This window comes from Pelobates fuscus, chromosome 4 (genome assembly GCF_036172605.1).
Source record: "Pelobates fuscus isolate aPelFus1 chromosome 4, aPelFus1.pri, whole genome shotgun sequence".
NCBI classification, from domain to species: domain Eukaryota; kingdom Metazoa; phylum Chordata; class Amphibia; order Anura; family Pelobatidae; genus Pelobates; species Pelobates fuscus.
Window position 1 is genome coordinate 250,194,081 of NC_086320.1, and position 22,270 is coordinate 250,216,350.

At 42.7% G+C, this 22,270-nt stretch overlaps 1 protein-coding gene across 4 annotated transcripts in view; it reads left to right on the forward strand.

Annotated features, from left to right (window-relative positions):
* Positions 1 to 22,270, forward strand: part of LOC134608848 (growth factor receptor-bound protein 10-like) — a 568,153-nt gene that overhangs the window by 315,554 nt on the left and 230,329 nt on the right. For all 4 annotated transcript variants that reach the window (XM_063452029.1, XM_063452030.1, XM_063452031.1 and 1 more), the window contains one exon: positions 12,592 to 12,702. In XM_063452029.1, coding sequence (XP_063308099.1) covers positions 12,592 to 12,702 — 111 coding nt within the window. The remainder of the gene's footprint in view (positions 1 to 12,591; positions 12,703 to 22,270) is intronic.

Here is a 22,270-nt window from a genome sequence, read left to right on the forward strand (position 1 = left end):
CCCGATACTGACTAGGTTCCAAGCAGACATGAGGGAGTGGGCCCTACCGCATATTTCCTGGCTGGGTAGAATCCAAGTAATTAAAATGAACCTACTACCGAGATTACTTTACCTTTTCCAGGCTCTGCCTATCTCGATCCCCACCTCATTCTTTACTACACTTCGACAAGCAATGGGAGCCTTTGTGTGGGATGGGAGGAGGCCCAGACTAAAATATGCACTACTCACCCAACCTAGGAACAAAGGGGGCCTAGCCTTACCCGATTTTCGGCAATATTACAAGGCATGCCATCTGCAACGGGTAGTGGAGTGGTCTAAGACTGGGGTCGGTAAACTATGGAAACAGGCGGAGGAGGGGTTGGCCGGGATCCCAGCTGCCCTCATCCCGTGGCTCCCCGGGGGGACTGACGGAAAGGAAACACACTACTCCACATACACGAAAGCGACGCTGAAGGTATGGAGAGGGAGTGTAGGTAGACACACACTCTCCACATTCCCGTCCCCACTGCTTCCCCTTACACATAACCCAGGCTTCCCACCAGGTAAGGACCCTAGGGCACTGAGGGCCCTGGTGCAATGCCCACTGCCGAGACTGAGACATGTATGCTCCGGTCAGGGGCTGAGGTCCTTAACTGACCTGTGCGGTGACCCTAACCAGCCGTTCACGACCCAATTCCGATACGCACAACTAGTTAGCTACACCAAAACCCTACCACGGGCAGGAGCTCTTACAAGGGGACTTACTGCCTTTGAACAACTCTGTGTAGACCCTGAACCGCTACCACACTGTATTTCGCAGCTCTACACCCTCCTACAAACACACACACCCACGGCCACACCACGCTTTATGGGCAAATGGGAGGAGGCTCTCGACCACACATTCAGCGCAAGGGAGTGGGAAAAGATATGTGAGATCACACACCACTGCTCCATATTTAGCAAGAGCCAGGAGATAGCTTATAAGATACTCACGCAATGGTACTGCACCCCAGACACACCTCAATACATGCATGCCCATGGGACCAACATATGCTGGAGATGCACAAATGCACCGGGTACACCTCTACATATTTGGTGGGCGTGCGAACTCATCCAACCATTCTGGAGGAAGATACACACAATCACTTCACGCTTCTCTGACAACCCACCACCATTACAACCTGCAGCAATGCTGCTTCACCACACGAATATACCGATTTCTAAGTACAAAAAATCGCTCACAATCCGCATCCTAAACATGGCCAAACAAACTATTCCACAATACTGGAAAAAGAGTGAGACCCCTTCCCTTCTCAAATGGTTCACCCACATGGAGGAGCTGAGAGCGGTGGAGGAGCTCTCCATGTTGGCTACCGAAAAACAGCATCAGACATACTTGGACATCTGGACTCACTGGATACTGACTACGACGAAACAGGACTTCCTGACGATGCTACAAAACTAAATATAGGGCTGAACTCTGCCTACATGACCTAGGGGACAACGGACAGACCCTCCTCCTCCTCCCCTCCACTTTCCTAACCCTCTCCCTTCCCCACTACCCAGGAGTCACAAACTAGAAACGCTACTCAAAAGCCATGATGACATAGGGGCATTGGAAATGAGCCCATGCATGTTCACCTCCCTACAAAATGTCATTCCGCTGATATAGTAAGCTGGCAATAGGGAACCCCTACAGACGTGACCCCCACAGTAGCGACCCATCAGATCAAGTACTCATCCTTCTCGCACAGGCAGACCATAAATGCCCCCGCAGGGGGTACAAGGGAGGTGATAGTGTACTCTGCACTAGACACCCTAGAGGTAACCAACTGGAGGGAGCTACTCTCAACCTGAGGGGACAATAGCTTAACCACGGGTGATTACCCTTCTTTGGATGGCGACGACGCTTGAGACAAATGGGAAGAATTCGGGGGAGGGAGGGGGGGACTCACCTTCTTGTGCTCTTATTGTTGTTGTTATTTGGGACCTGCGTGTCCCGCAGCCTTGTTGGGCCTGCGTGCCCGTATTATGCCTGACTCTAACTTCTTGTTGAAAGTTGCACAGACCTGCGAGTCTACGCAGTACTAACCATATTTACCTCCTATATCCAGGAAATAAAAATTATATTTACAAAAAAAAAAAAAAAAAAAGAGAAAATAGCCCAAACACTCTGACTCCATACAAAAGACGGAGGAATTCAAGTGTAGAGGAACCAGAGGAGGTAAACTTATCCAAAAAAGAAAAAAGAGAGCGAATACAGAGAAGCCTAATCCCATAAAAGGCATTTTTAATTTAAGTCAAAAAACCCTAACCGAACATCATAAGAAAGTGTTAGCAAAAGGACTAAAATTTGCACCAAACAAACCCTTAAATCAATTTGAATTTTATATAGATTTAAATAAATTTAAAAGAAATATTTGTTTGAAAAAGTTTTTTATGAAAAATCCAATAGAAACCCAATATAATCAAGAGGAAGAACTAAGACATACCAAATTAAAAGAAAAATCATCTTTTTATCCTAAACAAATGGTCTCGGAAAAAATGGTGACATTTGAGACAATGGTATTAACTGAAATAAAAAAACTAGAAAAAAGGGATAATTTTAATAATAATCTTACTGCTCAGGAAAGAAAAGCATTTAAAGATTTAAAATCAGACACCAACCTTGTGATAAAGCCAGCAGATAAGGGAGGGGGATAGTTTTAATGTCCAAGGAATCATATTGTAGAGAAGCCGAAAGGATACTAGCAGATGAACAGACATATAAACAACTTAATTATAATCCTAATAAAGATATTAATGAACTATTTTTAAACTTTTTTAATAAAGGCAAAGATCTCGAAATCCTTAATGAAAAAGAATACGGTTTTTTAAATATTAAACATCCAAAAATTCATTCTCGGGACGAGAATATCATTTTGCCTCTCTATAAATCACTGGTAAGACCACATATTGAATATGCTGTGCAATTTTGGGCACCTGTTCTAAAGAAGGATATCATGGCACTAGAAAAAGTGCAGAGGCGGGCTACAAAATTAATAAAAGGAATGGAACATATCAGCTATGAAGAAAGGTTAACAAATTTAAACCTATTTAGTTTAGAAAAACGTCGCCTGAGAGGGGATATGATAACATTATACAAATATATTCGGGGCCAATACAAACCATTGTGTGGAAATCTATTCACAAACCGGACTTTACATAGGACACGAGGCCATGCGTTTAGACTGGAAGAAAGAAGATTTCGTCTAAGGCAAAGGAAAGGGTTTTTTACTGTAAGAACAATCAGGATGTGGAATTCTCTGCCTGAAGAACAGGCTACTAGATGCATACTTGCAAAGACAGAATATTCAAGGATATAATCTTTCAATGTAGGGTAATAACTGCTTGATTCAAGGATAAATCTGACTGCCATTCTGGGGTCAAGAAGGAATTTTTTGTCCTAGCTTGTTGCAAAATTGTGCTTCAAACTGGGTTTTTTTTTCTTTTTTTTTTCTTTTGGATCAACAGCAAAAAACAGGTGTGAGGAAGGCTGAACTTGATGGACGCAAGTCTCTTTTCAGCTATCTAACTATGTAACTATGTATGTAAAAAATACCGGTATTTTATTTTCTGCCAAAGGTACACAAAGATGTGAATAACCCCCCGGGAAGACCCATAGTGGCAGGGATTGACTCAGTATCTAGTAGACTCTCATTTTTTAGACATTCATCTACAACCCCTTGTTAAAACAACTACCTCATATATAAAAGATACAATCACCATTTTAAATATTTTAAAAGAATGTACTTGGAATTCAGACCGGTTTTTAGTTACCAGTGATGTCACCGCACTTTATAGCAACATCCCCCATTCCTATGGACAGAATGCAGTAAAGTTCTTTTTAAACAATTCTTCAGATTTAATGGAAATAAAGAGAGAATATATTTTGGAAGGAATAGACCTCATTCTCAAAAATAATTTTTTCTGGTATGGAGAGGAGTTTTTTCTCCAGGTAAATGGAACGGCCATGGGAATTAAGTTCGCCCCCAGCTATGCAAATTTATTTATGGCCCATTGGGAAGAGTCATTTATATATGGGCAGCATGGCTGGAGGCGGAACTTGGTTACCTATGGCCGGTACATTGATGACATTTTTTTCATATGGGAAGGAGAGGAAAGCGATCTGATCGAATTTTTAAACTATTTAAATACTAACACATGGGGAATAAAACTCACAAATAATTGGAGCAAATCAGAGATCATATTTTTGGATCTACATATATATATATATATATAGAGGACAATGAAATAAAAACTAAAAATAATTTTAAAACAGTAGAAGCTAATAGCTACATAGGAAGGGACAGCTGCCACTTTTCCCCATGGCTTGAAAATGCTCCTAAAGGCCAATTCCTTCGTATACGGCGAAATTGCACTGACTCAAAAACATTTGAAATCCAATCAAATAAAATTAAACGAGACTTTTTGGAGAAAGGATATGAAGAAGAAAAATTAGAAAATGATAGGAAGCAGGTAAAGGAAATAGAAAGGGGTAGTTTACTAAAATATAAAGGGAAAAAAGAAGAGAATTTTAAAGATATACCTTTTGTATGTAATTTTAGTACTGATAACTACAAAGTTAGAAAAATAATTTCAAGATTCTGGCCCATTCTCCTACAAGACCCTATTGCCAAAACATTTCTCCCAGAAAAGCCCCGTTTCATACATAGAGGAGTTGGAAATCTCCGTACCGCTCTTACATCAAGTTTCATAAAAGAAAAGAGAACAACCAACACTTTTTTAAATACGGAAAAAGGTTTCTTTGGGTGTGGATATTGTTTGGCCTGTAAGAGGACCGCAAATAGGAAAAGACACATTAAGAATTTTCTAAGCAGAAAGGGAACGGAGTATCAAATTAAAGAATTTCTGACGTGCCACTCGAATAATCTTATATATTTAATGATATGCCCTTGTGGTTTACAATACGTTGGGAAAACCACAAGGGCGTGACACATTCGAATTGAAGAACATGGGAGGAACATAGTCAAAGGTTTTGAAAATCACAGTGTCTCTGCTCATTATAAAATGCACCATAACTGTGAGATGAAAAACACAAAATTCTTGGGAATAAAAAAACTAGAAAAAGATTGGAGAGGAGGGAATTTTGATACTAAATTGAGCAGACAAGAAATGGAATGGATTTTTAAATTAAATACACTGATTCCCTATGGTCTTAACACAGATTTCGAGATGTGCCATTTTTTAAAATAGAATTTTAAAGTTAGATTTTCATCTATTTTTCAATTCTTTTTAAGTTTCTTTTTTATTCAGATGACACTATGTTTATATACAGTTCTTAATATTTTAAAAATAAGTTTGAGTTTACGGTTCGTTTTATGCTTATAAAACAGAATCTTATACTATTCTTTTAATAGTAGGTATGTAGAATCACACCTTAACCTCTATATACTACGTTTTTATCTACAAAGATATGCTGGAATAAGAAAAGGATTTGCTCTCTCTTTTTATAAAAAGAATATACGATTATACTAGCCTTTGAACACTTGATTATATTGCACATATAAGTATTCCCTTGTCCATAAATATTATTCTTCTATCTATAGATATATGATAATAAGGAAATAATTTAATCACTTTATATAATGATTATATACAGTTATGATTAAGGGACAGTACGGTTTTCTCTTTTATGGTTTACTCATTTATTATGTTTTACCGGAAATACGATCCCAATGAACCGCAAATTTGGAACGCATGACGTATCGGCATACCCCCACGTGACCGGAAGTGATGGCGGAACCACGAGAAAGAACTGAAAGTGAGGCTTGGAACGCAGGGCGTCACCGTCACCATGGAGATAGCCCGCGAATTTACAAGCCGGACTGATAACACGGACTTATGGAGTTGTATAAAAGCAGGAACAGGTCCAAGGAGGAAAATGAAGACTTTTCCATTTTTTGAATATCCAGTTGAGGAAGCTACTACAGCGAAACGCGTCCTGGGAAGTTGGAGATTATTTGTCTTTATGGAAATTGGACTTTTTATGCCTAGTAAAGTGTTTTTATATGTTATATAGTTTTATGTAATAAAGTATTTATAATATTTTTTAAACACTACTGGCATTGTTCCTGCTACTTTCATTAGAACAAAGAAGGTTTGTGGTCCTTAACCACATATGCTCCTGATCAGAGCCGATTTGGAAGGCTCTGGGTTTGTAAGTACCCATTTTATTTTATCCTTTTGAAAACTTTTATCTAAGGTACTGCACCATATACCTCTCCTGATTTTAGAGACCAAGGAAGAGGAAGAATTCCCACCAAAAGAAGGGATTAGGATCGCCTTTACGGATCCTACAGGCTATTTTATTGAGCTATATCTATTAGCTCTCGAAAGTGTGAGTGGGAAATCTATATATTTCATACACCCTTTTTTGTATATCACAGGATACACTATTTTGCTTTATTTGTGTTTTATTTTAAGGTACTATATGACACTTATGGACCTGTATGTATGAATTTAAGGTATTATCCTTGCATTTTTATACCTCACATTGTTTAAAATATCAGCGCTTCACTTCACGTTTCACTTTTTCCACTATTGTATAAAGATAAGAATTTGAAGTTGAAGCAGCTTGTTCACTTTGTCACATTCACTAAAATTAGCGCTAGTACACCCCCCTTGTTTTTACACTAAGACCAAGGGGCCCAGCCTCAGATGCCCCAAGAGACATAATTTGCCGTTTACATTATTATGGGGTGAAAGAAGAAATACTCCGGGAACTAAGAAAAACGTCCCAACCACTACTATTTCTAGGGGCCCAAATACAAATATACCCCGACCTCTCATGGATGACGCTACAAGCAAGACGGATTCTTAGACCCCTGACGGATTTATTGCGTGCTAGAAACATCAAGTATAGATGGGGATTCCCCCTTTCGTTAACAGCCACACACAACGGGACCACCGATACTGTAACCACAGCAGAGGATATCGCCATATTTACATCTACTTTAAACCTACCTGACGTACAGATTCCTGACTGGTACGGTCCGATCCAAGCGCCTCATAACTTCCCCCGTCCTCAGAGATCAAGATGGCAAACACCGCCAAAGAGGCGTCGCAATGACAACCAACCTCACCTCCGAAACTCACAGAGGCAACAGGCAGAACCGCACCGAATCTGACACCCGAGACAGGAATACAACAGAGAAGATACGAAAACCACATAAATTGCCAATACTGCGAACCTCCTCTTTATTTACAGACTAACATACTGTTTGTGCCCATTCAGGACAATACGCAAAGGGACTTAGACATTGGTTTCACATTATACAAGGCCTCTTAAGCCTCTCCTTCGAAAAACATGACTCCCGCGCAAAAGTTTCTCCAGAGACTCGCAAGAAGACCCTACCACTAGGGAGATCCGTCTCCCTCTGCCACAGGGGAAGCCGGGGACTAAGACGGGGTAGCTCACCCACAACGCCAAGTACCGAGACTGGGAAACGTCAAAGTAGCCTAACGAAACCAACCCAGAGACTTTCACCACCAGGCTGGGATAGTTAACACACAACATGTATGTGGGACTACTTTCACCCTTGCACCTACCTGAGCGGGGAGCATATGCTGACTATTTACCAAGAGGTTTTTGGTTGTGTTTATTTATTTAACACGTTGTCGACCCGATGTGCCCCTGTGCTCCTTCTCCTCCCCCCCCCCCTCCTGGCCTGCCTGCCGCTCCCCCCTCTGTATCGCTTCCCCCACCTGCATTGTTTCCCAAGGGCGGCGGGGTGCCGGAGGCACCTCCGGGGGCGACCCCAGGTCCTCTCCTCTCTCACATGCTCTTTTATCATCCCCACCTTTCTATCACTGTATTATAACTTGCATTTGGGGGTTGTGGGGGGGTGGGGGTGGGGGGGGGGTCATGGGAAACTACGACCAAGAGAAAGCGGGAGAGAGTGCTAATTTAAACTGAAACCACACACAACCTTACATACAAATGATACTCTAAATTACCCTCCGGGCCCCGAGACCCGATCACAGCAAGTAAAACGGTCCCAATTCATTACAGAAACTTAACACCCGAAACACATCTCTATTCATAATTTGACAGGTGGATTACCCGCCATCACCCCTAAACCACACGCAACAACTTAGACTTACCCCTCCACCACAGACAGACTGCGAGATACTCTGTAGCTGCAATACAAGCCCAAGCGGTGCCTTATTTGTATCCCCGTGATCACCCAACACACCCGGGGAAAGCCACCGGCTAAAAGGGCTTATCCACCCATAAGACTAACGCACTCTCAATCGCTAGCTCCAGAGTCTATCCAAAGTCTTTGTATATAGTTGGATTTAATCCGGTTTTTCATTGTTACGTTGGTAATTGCACTTAACACTATTTTTCTTAGAGTCAATTTTTCTCACATACTGTTTTCAGGGCATCCACTACTACCACAATCCCATTACTCCACACTCTTTGAAGCAGTGAGATTTTCTTTTCTCTCGATAACCCATCATGGCAACTATTCGCATAACGACCCTAAATACGAGAGGGCTTAACTCCCCATTCAAAAGATCCCTAGCTCTCCGGGAACTTCACACTCTAAGAACGGATATAGCGTTTCTACAAGAAACGCATTTCAAAGCCGACTCGGCCCCAACCCTACGCAATAAACATTACCCAATAGGATACTTTAGCAACTATGAATGTTCCAAATCAAAAGGGGTGGCCATTCTAATAGGTGCACATATACCTTTCACATACCTATCACACCAATCAGTCTCAGATGGTAGGCTCTTGATAGTCAAAGGGAAGATAGGGAACTCCGTAGTGACTCTCGCCAACCTATACCTCCCCAACAGCAAACAATGCAAATACACCCGCAAATATCTTACTGCAGTGGACAAAGTTGCGGAAGGGATTCTTATATTAGGGGGGGATTTTAACATCTCAATAGACTCTGACATGGACACGACCTCCAAATACACCAAGTACAATGCGACCTCTAGGTCCAGAATTGTTAAGCTCCTGGACGAGCATCACCTTTTTGACTGCTGGCGAGTAACACACCCCACCTCCCGGGACTACTCCTTTTTCTCAGCGGTTAAACACACATACTCAAGACTGGACATGCTCTTTCTACAACATAGACACCTACACCTCATACAATCCTGCGAGTATGGCCCCATTACTTGGTCCGATCATGGCCCCCTCTCCATGACAATTCAGATACCTAACCTGATCCCATCAAGACACAGTGGAAACTTAATGACACGCTACTCAACGACCCGGCACATGTAGCCCTATTACGAGAGACACTTACTAATTATTTCGAGGAAAACTGTACACCCACAGTATCGCCCACAGTTATATGGGAGGCCCACAAAGCTGTAATAAGAGGACATATAATTGCTCTAGCTTCCAGGCACAAGAAAGCGAGGGAGGCTCAAATTACATCTCTCACGGCAGACATTAGACGCCTGGAAAACGCTCACAAACACCACATGCACCTAGATACCTACAAAGAACTTATAGACAAGCGCTCTTCCCTCCAAACGCTACTGAACGCGAAAATTCAAAGGTTGCTCTTTTACTCTAAACATAAATATTACACTCAGAGCGGAAAATGCGGCCAGGGCGATACAAAAAGAAAGGCAACAAACGTACATAACCCACATCAAAAAATCTGCAGGGACAGTAACTCATTTATTGCCAGACATAATGCAAGAATTCCACTCCTACTATACAAACTTATATAATCTAAGGCCTCAACCGCCAGACCCAGAAGACATCCGAAACTTTCTCACTAAGAGACTAGCCCAGACAATTCCACCCAATGCCAGACAAATACTAGATTCTCCACTCACACCCGAGGAATTCTCCCTAATTACACGACAGTTACCGCTGGGGAAAAGCCCCGGGCCAGATGGCTTTACGGCCAAATATTTCAAAACATTCTCTGCAACCCTGAACAAACCATTCCTAAAGGCTTTCAACTCCTTAAACCAAGGATACACCCTACCGCGAGAAGCACTAGAAGCGCACATTACACTTATTCCCAAACCAGGCAAGGATCTCACGGAGATTTCACAAAGATACTGGCGGGTCCGTCTTAAACCCTACTTGCAGGGACTAGTCCACCCTGACCAGGCCGGGTTCGTGCCAGGGCGAGAAGCCAAAAATAATACCACCAAAGTATTGAATCTCATATACCATGCAAAGATGAAAGATGACCCGAGCCTTATCCTCACGATCGACGCCGAAAAGGCGTTTGACAGGGTGGACTGGTCCCTGTTAAAAGCTACAATGCAGGCCATGGGCTTCGGTCCCAATTGGCTAGCGTGGCTCTCCGCCATTTATTCCAAGCCTGGGGCAAAAATAAGGGTTAATGGCCAACTCACGGACACGGACACGGTTCTCATCTCTAATGGTACGAGGCAAGGGTGTCCTCTGTCTCCCCTTCTGTTCATCCTAACATTAGAACCCTTCCTCCAGGGAATCAGGGACAACCCGAATATCCAAGGTGTACAAATAGCAGACCGGGAGTATAAAGTATCTGCTTTCGCAGATTACCTATTATACACAATACGAAACCCTGAGACCTCACTACCTCACCTACTACATGAGATTGACCAATATAGCTTGGTGTCCAACTACAAAATGAATAGTAGCAAAAGTGAGATCCTTCCCTTAAACATTCCAGAAGAGCTAGGGTCCAGACTTAAACAGACATACCCCTTCCACTGGCCGCAGACCTCAGTAAGGTACCTGGGAATACAACTAACGAACTCGCTGAACAAAACATATGAACTCAACTTCCCCCCACTAATGGCCAACATAGACAGGGACTTAAAAAATTGGAACAAACCCCATTTCGGCTGGCTCTGCAGAGTACACATACTAAAAATGGCCATCCTGCCGAAATTCCTTTACGTACTGCAAACACTGCCCATAAAAATGCCATCCTCTTTCTTTAAGATGGTAAAACACAACCTCTCCAATTTCTTATGGGCTGGAAAACATCCGAGAACCCAATACGCACAATTGACGAGACACAAATCACATGGCGGCCTGGGGGCACCAGACATAGAGACATACCACAGGGCAGTAGTCTTATCCAGAATTTATGATTGGACGAATGCATATAACCAGAAACAGTGGGTACAAATAGAAGCGACAAGCCTACAAGTTCACATCAGCACAATACCTTGGCATGAATCAGGCCTGGAATTGATCCGACAGAACCATACCGACCATCCAACAGTAATTCCTACACTAAGATACTGGAACACTATCAAGAAACTCGAACATATTGCCCCCCACCCATCCCCTTTATACCCAATAACAAGAAACCCATACTTCAGACCGGGCCTTTCACAAAATGCTTACCGAGACTTTGGGAACCAACAAGAGCAACTACGCCTGAAAGAGGTAATCAATAGACAGAGAATAGTCCCAATCTCGAATTTAATCCACACACCCACGCACACACCAATGCAATGCTACAATTACGCACAACTCTCGCATTTCATACAAGTGCACCCAACCCTCTCACAAGGTAATAGACCATTATCTACATTTGAACACAGATCCCTCTTGGGGACAATGAAAAAGAAACACATCACCGTGTTCTATAAAATCCTACAGATGGACCTCCATGCCCACCGCCCAGAATTCACAAAGTCCTGGGAAAAAGACTTAAAGATCACATTAACATCGGACGAATGGGAAACAATATTTAGAAACACCTTTAAGTCCTCTAGTAATACTATCGCCCAAGAGAGTAACTATAAGCGCATTTCTAGGTGGCATTTTACCCCAACCAGAATACGCAATTTCTTTCCGAATTCATCCAACCTCTGTTGGAGATGCAAAACTGACATAGGGACTCCGGGCCATATCTGGTGATTTTGCACCATAATTCAAACATACTGGAGCAAAATAACCACCATAATAACACTTCTAACAAGTTATGCAGTTCCACAATCTCCCGAGGTCCTCCTATTCATGTTATATCCCAACCCCCTACCAAAATCAACACGCCATCTGCTCAATCACCTGCTCACAGCAGCGAATGGTCTAATTCCTCTCAAATGGAAGCAAACCAAACCCCCATACATCAGGGAATGGATTACCAAGGTAGACTCCATCAGGCAGATGGTCGAACTCTCACACTCCCTAGCGGGCACGTACGATGTGTTTACTTACACCTGGGCGCCTTGGGACAAATACATCAAAGATTCTGCACTATCTCCACTCCACGATGCATAGCGCACATTGGTTTCATTGTGATAGTTCGATGATTAACCTCCCTGGCAGAAGCCAACTCCTTTTGCAACGCTATTTACACCTCACTGAATTCATGCTTATTGTTATCAATGCTGTCAATGTTGTATTTTAGAAGTTGGTCATTCTATAACCACTCAGCTGTATGAAAATGTCACTACACTCCAGCATATTGTAACGCGTAACCTGATATGAGATGTTTTGACTCATTCTGTTCACACGTTGTAAAGTGCAAAATTAAACAATAAAAGTTAAAAAAAAAAAAAAAAATGTGATCTTAAAACACTTGTATTTTTTTTTTTTTTTTATTAATGCAGGAACCAAGACACTTACAGGGAATATCTGACATAGAAGATAGCAATATTTATTCTCTGATAACCTGTAAGAAGCTATATAATTCACCAACAGATTTTGGATTCTGTGTCAAGGTAAAAAAAAACTGAAATATATTTATATTTTGCGTGTGTGGGGGATCCTCTTCTTTTTCAAAGATTATTCAGTTTGATATGTTTAAATGCGTTAACATACATGCAAAATAGATTTCTTTTTTTCCTCTATATTTTCCTGGGCGTTTGCCAGGTGTGTTTCGGACTCAGACAGCAGCCTGATATTCAATAGTGTCAGTGACGTGTGTGCAAAAGTGAAATCTCAATAGTAGTTATTTTTTTTTTTTTTTTTTTTAAATTTAATTTTTATTTTGTTTTTCTTTAATTACAGAAATACAATGTAGCGTGATATATTTAAATATAAACATATTGTCATACAAATTATGAACATATACATGTATCATTAGTAAGGTAACTAATTTAATTTTAAACCTTCTACTCCGGTTGGAAAATGAATTTTCACAATTGGTCAAGAACATAGTAATATCATAAGCATGGTAAGATATAAGTTTTAACAATAACTTAAATGCATAGAAAGGTGTTGTGGTATCAAAGTCTAAGTAGACTTCCTTCTTTACAAAGTGGTACTGCTATTGAATATACAATACAATTATCGGTAACATTTGATCATCTCTAAGGTAACATAATATGGAGTGTCGTGTTTCTCTTTGGTAGTGGCATAAAAGCGTTAAGTTGCAAAGGATGTGTTCCTATCTCTGTGGAGTTGAGATTATTCTCCCCTACTAAGTCTATATTAACTTGTTGTTTCTCCTTTTTCCATAAAGGATATCCATGGACGCTATGTTAGTGTGTATTGAGATAGATTTTTTGTTATAGCATGAGTGATCTCCTCCATTTGTCGAACACCCTCTACCTTCTCAATCCATTCTCTGATGGAAGGGGTTTTTGCTTGTTTCCAATACCTAGGAATAAGAAGGTTAGCTGCCATCAGGAGTTGAGATAGTAATCTATTCCCTTTATGGTGAATGTTTGGGGGCGGTAAAAGGAAAATCAGGTGTTCTGGTGTGAAGGGAATTTTGGCATTCATGATGCTTTGTATGAGTGTGTGTACTCTGACCCAGTATTTTACTATGAACGGGCATTGCCACCAGATATGCAAGTGGTGTGCCCCGGATTGATTGCATCTCCAACAGCTGTCTTTGGAATCTGGAAACTGCTTACTACGTTTTGAGGGGTATAATGCCATCTTGTGATCCGTTTGTAATTGATTTCTTGGTAGGAGGTGGCTATAGAGGTTTTATGTGTTTTAATAAAAATGTGTCTCCATTGGTCCTGTGTTAGGTTTATTTGTAGTTCACTTGCCCATTTGGATGAGTAGTTTTGGGTTTCTATTTTGTTTGGGGCCCTTGTGTTGAGAATCATCTTGTACATGTGGGATAGCAATTTACGCTTTAGGGGATGGGTTGTGCAAAGGAGTTCAAAGACCGTAAGCTCCCTAGTACCCCCTGGGATTAGGTGTTGTCCCTTCAGAAAATGTCGTAATTGGGCATAGTGCATTTGTTGAAGAGCTGTAGGGTTTTTCCCGAGAGTAAGATTCTTTAGCGGAATGAGTGAGTCGTCTCTCGTCATCTCCTGTAATGTAACAGGGAAGGTGTTCTGACACAGTTCATTTAAGCGCCTTGGAAAGCCCTGTGATAGTAGTGGGTTCTGGGTTAGATGATAGAGTGGAGATGGGTAAGGGGAGATAGGTAAGATATTATTGAGATGTTTCCAACAATTTAGTGTGGAATCCTATTGTAGGATGATTATTTTGCACCATAGAGTTGTTGTGTGGTGTATACCATGGAAGGGAGGCTAGCGGTGCAGTAGCGTGTGCTTGTTCTATCTTTACCCATTGTTGTGTAGGTTGTTTCTTTGTCCACTCATAGATCCTCGTCATATGGATGGCAGCGTGGTACTCTTCTATGTCTGGTACTCCCACACCCCGTCTTTCCCTTGGTTTTGTTAGGAGTTTGTGGGCTAGGTGTGGTTTCGTTTGTGCCCATATAAAAGCAAGAATTGCACCTTTGATTTTAGTGAAAAATATTCTTGGTAGCATCACCGGCAGTGTCTGCATTAAATAAAGTAATCGTGGTAACGCAATCATCTTGATTATACTAATTCTACAAAACCAACCAAAGCATGGTTTGTGCCATGTCTGTAGATCTTTCGAGATAGCGGTCAGGAGGGGAGGGAAATTTAGGTCATATAACTGCCCAGTGTGGCGCGAAATGTGTACCCCCAGATATTTAACTGATTTAGTTGTCCATGTAAAAGCAAAGTTTTGTTTGAGATGTGTTTCTGTGGAATGTGTAGTAAAGATGGGGAGCAGTTCGCATTTCGATAGATTCGCCTGGAAATTGGATACCTCACTGTAAATTTCCATTTCAGTTAGGATTTGCGGAATTGTGTGTGTGGGGTTGGAAACAGTAAACAGCAAGTCATCGGAGAAAGCGGATACTTTGTATTCCGCCTCCCCGATTACAATCCCCTCAATGTGTGGGTTGTCCCGTATGCCTTGCAGGAATGGTTCTAGAATTAAGATAAAGATCAACGGTGACAGCGGGCATCCCTGCCTAGTTCCGTTTCTGATGTTAACAGTGTCTGTCAATTGACCATTTATGCGAATGCAGGCGGTTGGAGAGGAATATAACCTATCTATCCATGTCAACAATCATTGTCCGAAACCTAGGTGTCGCATTGTGGACTTCATTAGAGACCAGTCTACTCTGTCAAACGCCTTCTCGGCATCTATGGTCAACAGAGCACTCTGGATTTTTTGTGTTTTGGCCCAATGCATTATGTTTATGATCTTAGTGGTGTTGTTTTTTGCCTCTCTCCCTGGCACAAATCCAGCTTGGTCTGGGTGGATGAGTTCTGGTAATAACGGTTTTAACCTATTTGCCAGGATTTTAGTGAAGAGTTTCAGGTCTACATTCATCAAGGATATAGGCCTATAACTCATACAATTCATGGCGTCTTTACCCGGTTTCGGAATTAGGGTTATGGTAGCCTCCAGGGATCCCGCCGGGGCCATTGATGGGTCAGTCTTTGTGTTAAATGCTTTGATGAAGGGGTCTGCTAGTATTTGTGCCAGTAGTTTATAGTACTTGCCTGTGAACCTGTCCGGGCCAGGGCTTTTGCCATTGGGAAGTTGTTTAGCCACAGATAGGAATTCTTCCCTTGTTATGGGACCGTCTAGGAATTCTACTATATTCCGTGGTAATGTGGATTTTATTCTGTTTTCGAGGAATTCCCGAATTCTGTCCGTGGAGGTCGGTGTCTCCCTTAGGCCATATAGTGAAGAGTAGAAGCTATGAAAGGTTATCAGTATTTCCGGCATCCTCTGGGTTAGAGAGCCATTGGGGGGCGTCTTATGTCTCTGTTGTGATAGGGCTTGTGCCAGTAGTCGCCCGCTTTTCCCCCCTTGAGTATAGTACGTGTGTTTAGTTTTGCGAATAGAATGTTTTGCATGTAGGTGTAACATGGTAGTCAGTTCAGTCCTTTTAGAGGTTAGTGTTGTGTATGTTTGTAGTGATCTGTCCGCCTGGTGCGTGGTTTCTAGGGTTTTGATGTCTTGGGTGAGGGATCTTATCCGGGCTTCTCTTAATTTGTTCTGAACCTTTGCTATTTTAATTAGTTCTCCTCGAAGTACGCATTTGTGTGCCTCCAAGACAACTTCGGGTCTCGTGTCTCCTCTAGTATTATCTGCTAGATACTCCCTGATACGAACCTTTAGTTTGTCTATTACCTCTTGTTTGTTTAGGAGGAGGTCATTTAGTTTCCATTGTGGTCGGGTTTGTGGAATGTTGGGGATTGTTAGTTCTAGAGTAAGCGGGCCGTGATCCGACCACGTGATTGGGCCATAGTTAGCAGTTTTGATCAGCCCGAGGTGTTTGTGATGGACATAGATAAGGTCTATTCTTGTGTAAGAGCCCGAGGGAGGGGAGTAGAAGGAGTAGTCCCTATCTGTAGGGTGCAGCGCTCTCCAAGTATCATATAGTCTGGCCTGGTGAAGTAGTTCAGATAGGCATCGTTGGGTAGGTTCGAGATAGGTAGTGGAAGTAGCTGAGGTGTCTAGGGTGGTATCCGGGGAGATGTTAAAATCTCCTCCCAAGATTAAAACACCTTCCTGGAAGTCCGCGAGTTTGCGGATTAAGTTTCGTAGCGTCTGGCATTGTTTCTTATTGGGGACGTAAACGTTGGCTAGAGTGACCTTAGTATTTCCTAATGTCCCTTTGAGGAATATGTACCTGCCTGAATCGTCTGAGAGATGTTCTGTACATTGAAATGGGACTTGGCGTCCCAGCAGTATGGCTACACCCCTAGCCTTTGCTTCTGAGTAGTGGCTGAAAAAACCTGTGGGAAATTTGCGGTTTCTTAGTGAGGGAGCGTTATTTTTACGGAAATGGGTTTCCTGAACAAATACTATATCTTTATAAAAAAAGGAGGAATGGAACCGCGCCCCAAATGGTGATAATTAGATAAAATATACGTACATAGGAATTGTAAACAGTTCTTGTTATTCCTCAGACATGTAAATAAAAAGAACACATCATAGTGTAATATGTTTAAAACTAAATAAAAAGTTGTGAAGTAGGTTGAGGTAGTTTACACTCACATTTAGTAGAGCTTTCCTGGAGCTCTACCTTGATATGGCTTGGACGGAATTATCCCCGTCTAAGGATCTATGTCTCAGCGGATACTTCCAAACTTTCAATATTGGTGGTATTTGCAAGAGAAAAATAAAAAGGAGCTCCAATGGTACAGTATGTATTGGTAAGGTGTATAAGAGTATAAATTGAGGGTATAGTACTCACATTTCCTAGAGCAGAAACTTGCTCTAGTGTAATCAGCTTAGGTGGTACAATCCCCACCAAGGATATGATAACCAGGAAGTGAAGTATATAAAAGGTATATATAGCTTTAAAATATAATTTTAATAACACATATATAAAATAAAATGGCTATATATAACAAAAGAGTCCCACTTTACGCGTTTCGCCCGTCACCATTTGGGGCGCGGTTCCTTTCCTTCTTTTTTGTATCCTTTAATTACAAGGTTGGGAATCCTTGCATTAGGTACCGCAGACCACTTTTATTGTATATTGAAGCGAGCACCTATTATACCCTTGTTTATATCTGCTTTATACCTTTGATAATCAGCAACTGCAAGTTTTCTTTTCTCTGGTACATTCAAACCCCTAGCGTTGTGTGTGTGGATTCTGAGCGATGCCATCTTTCTATTGATATGGGTCTAGATCTCAGTGTGGTAGGGTGTGTTGTAACAAGTATTCCTATGGAGCTCTAGATATCTATCGTTCCCCGTTGGGAGTGAGTGACCTAACAACTATGAGGTGTTTGTTACCGTATGATTATCTTGTGTGTAGTCTATACCACTTTAGTCAAATTGTAACAAGTAGAGCCAGGGGAGGAGCTCGCTTTTGCCAGTCAGTCCTCAAATCAACCCCCCCCCCACTAATGCTCCAAAAACGTTTGCCCTCGGTTGCTAAAGACGAGTTCAAATGAACAGCTGTAAAACGTGTTAAACAAAAGGCAAACCTTGAAACAAATAAATTCCTGTCTCCGTGCAAGAGTCAGGACACTAACTATTCGGGTAAGTAGCATAAGCTAGAACCCGAGAAAACAATCCTTACTAGCGAAACATATTCTTTGAGAGGTCATGGGTAGGTGGAGGGGGGAAAAGGAGAGGAGAGGAGGAGGGGAGGTAGAGAGGGGGAGGGGAGGGAGGGAGAGAAGGGGGGGAAATTAGGTGATTGTAGGTTAAGAGCAATACATATTACCAATAAGTTATGGCATTAAATACAGATGAGCTTGAACCTTGTACCCTTCCCAAATAAAGCATACAACAATGAGATGCACACAGGAATATAGGAGCGTAGTGAAACATACGACCTGATGCTCATCATAATCGGAACTGTCAAAGGACTCGATCCTCTCAGCCTGCCAGATTTGAAATCATCCTTGATCTACTAGTGTCCTTTTGGCAGAGAGATACAAAAGTTCTAAGAGTGTCTCTGATCTGAAATGTTCCTCTCCGTGTGTTAGCAAGTGTTTCAAAGGAGGGTTCAGCAACTAGTAGTAGGAGATCCAAGGGGATTGGAGTCTTCGTGAGCACATTTCCTGCCTTAGACTACAAGTGGGTAAGTCCTGGAAGGAGTAGGGGCATTAATGAGGAAGGTCATGTCCAAAGCCCGTTATGTAGTAATATTCCAAACTCTTATAATGGCATGTCCGCGTAAGCGAGAGAACAAATTGAGAATGAATTGTTGCTCTAGGTAGACTTCACCTGTAAGGGAGAGGAAAGTCTATTGGTGTGGGGGGGAGGAGGGAAACAGAGCATGGGAGCTGTTATGCAATACGTTGCGGGTCCCCGCCTAGAGGTTGTGTGGTTCTCCCTCTAGGTGAGATGAACCTCTGGTCCGCTCTTCGCCTTTTAGCTGGAGTGTTCCATCTCTGTCTCTGGGGTAGAATGGTAGCGTCTTGATTAGGTTGCGGGACATACCAGTCCAGGATATTTGTTTCCGGGAGGTCTAGCGCCTGTAGGAAGGGTCTGACATCTTGGTGGGTTGCAATGGAGTGTGTAGTCCCCTTGTTGTTAACTATAAGTGCAAATGGGTATCCCCATCTATAGCGTATGTTGCTGTTGCGCAAGTGTTCTATAATGGGTTTATGAGCTCGCCGTGCCTGGAGAGTGAACCAGGAAAGGTCTGGAAAAATCTGAACATGGTGTTCATGAAAAAGCAGGGGCTGAGACGTGTCTCTGACACGTCTACAGATTCTTTGACTGTAAAGTAGTGGAGCTTACGGGGCGTGGCCTAACTCCGCATGGAAGCAGTCGCATAATCTGTGTGCTCCGCCATTCCGTGGACTAACACAGCGTGTAACACAGCATTACACCACCAAAACCACGACTGAAACGCTGAGGAGAGCTCAGGGGAAGTCATGGCTACTAAATCAGCGAAAAAAATGAAGCAGAAAACTCTTCACTCGCACCTCACAACGGGTCGCAGTGACAGCCAAGATGGCGCCGACGACCACAGCCCCACAGCTACAGACTGCGAACCGGGTGAGAGTCAAGACTCAACAGACCCCCCCTGTACCCAACCGGCCACGGATGCCTCCGTGAGCCACATGCTGCAGTCACTGCAGTCCAATCTCCGCTCCGATTTCTCTAAAATGACGGTGGACATCAGGGCAGACATCCAGGCCCTAGGGGACAGGACGGCGCATTTAGAGGAGGCGACAGAAGGGCTAAGGGAAGTCCACAACGACTTAGCAGAAGCACACACTGCACTGCAGCAAAAGGTACAATACCTGGAAGGGAAAATAGCAGACAATGAAGATAGAGACAGAAGAAACAACATAAGACTGAGGGGGGTGCCTGAAGAAGTAGGCCCACAAGACCTGCCTAAATTTGTACAGGACATGTTTAAGGCACTCATCCCAGAGTTAGAGGCCTCAGACCTCCGGCTAGACCGCACGCACAGACTGCCTAAGCCTAAACACCTGCCTTCCTCCACACCAAGGGACGTAATCACCAGAGTCCACTACTTTACAGTGAAGGACCAACTCATGCAGGCCTCCAGAAAGCACCCACCGCTGCAGACATCAAGTTGTTCATTGATCTATCAGCAGCGACTATGTTCAAGAGAAGAGCATTTGCACCAATAACCCTTGCTTTACGATCGGCTAATATCCCTTACAAATGGGGATTCCCTACGAAATTACTACTTAAAAGGAATGGAACCGACAAGATAATCTCCACGCCACGCGACGGCGCGAGACTACTCAAAGAATGGGACATTCCTGTACCACCACCACCGAGCAACTCCAGATCCCCGACGACATCGCCACCCCGAAAGCAGACAAAAGGCTACAACTCGCTTCCTTGGCACAACATGAACATTCCAGAAATATACCAGCGACAAGACGAAACCTTGGGGCGCACCGTTCCTGCCCATCGCTGATAAACCACAGATATGTATATGTTAACAGAGACTACACACGTAAATCCCCCTGTGCACCATCATACCTGTCTTCACTTTCATGGTGTCGTACAGCCGAGAGTCCACACGAGGCGGCTGATCATATATGACTGTTACAACTATTAGTTATATATTGTTATAATATTGAATATTTCGCTTTCTTTAAGTATTGAGATTTCTGATACAGAGTATTACCAGTGGAGCACACCCACTAATTTGAGTTATCTTTATTATAGCATTCCCCCACGTGTGCACACCCCATTAGTAACGCAACGACAGCGCCCACGGTACCCCACAAGGCTTAAGTACTAAGCCACTTTACTACCCGTCAGCAGATTTCTGCACTAGCCACCTGGCTATCGGGCTTGTATATAGTTCACGTTTTTCTGTCATATAGTGCTACCTAACCCTCCCCCACCCCCCCCCCACCCCCAGTGTCTCCCACAAACTCCGACGACGCTGACAAAAAGCTCAGGTAGACAACGAGACTCGAGTTACTACTGGTGACATGTCCCTCAAGGTACTTTCTCTTAATGTAAAAGGGTTAAATACACCCAATAAGAGGAGATTGGCATTGTTAGAGGCCAAGAATCAGAAGGCGCACGTCGCTTTCTTTCAAGAAACCCACTTTAAGTGGGGATCTCGCCCCAGATTTAATTCACCCTGGTTTCCTATAGACCATCACTCCTGCTATTCCACAAAAAAGAGGGGAGTGTCCATTTTAATTAGCAAACAAACCACTTTTGAACTGATCCAAAAAATCACTGATAAAAAAATGTAGATACCTGATAATACAATGCCATCTCAACAACAACCCCTTCACCTTAATGAACATATATGGGCCTAACGATAACCAAGAGGAGTTTATGTCTAGAATGTTTGCATTATTGAATTTGTATAAATTTGGGGAGGTAATACTTGGAGGCGACACCAATTTTCTTCTAGATAGCTTTAGAGACTCATCAGCCTCGAAAACAGTGGCAACGACCACCTCAAAGAGGCGGCTCACACAGTCACGTAACATTCAAGATGTCTTAGCAACACATGACTTTGTAGACCCTTGGCGAATCACACACCCCACTGAAACTGATTACACCTGCTATACTGCGGTGCATAACAGCTACTCCAGGATAGACAGGTTCTTAATAAAGACCACCTCCCTCACAAAAATACTGGACACAGAAATTGGAGACATCACGTGGTCAGACCACGCTCCTATCACATTAACACTTAAAGAGAGATTCCCTAATACCGGACAAACGTCTTGGAGGCTAGACAACAAATTGCTAACACAGCCACACATAGTCAAACAAATAACAACAGACCTCAAGAACTATTTTACAGACAACGATCAGCAGGACATTAACTCAGACTACGTCTGGCTAGCTCATAAAGCGGTCATTAGAGGAAGCTTTATCAAGCACGCTAGCCACACCAAAAAAACACGCCAAGCGCAATACTTGACTATAGTCAATGAGATTAAAACTCTCACTCACGAGAACAAACAATCACCCAATCACACACTGCAGAGACAACTATTGGCTCTCCAATCTCAGTTGAGGGATATTGAACTGGCTAAAACTACCTACCTCTTACAAAAA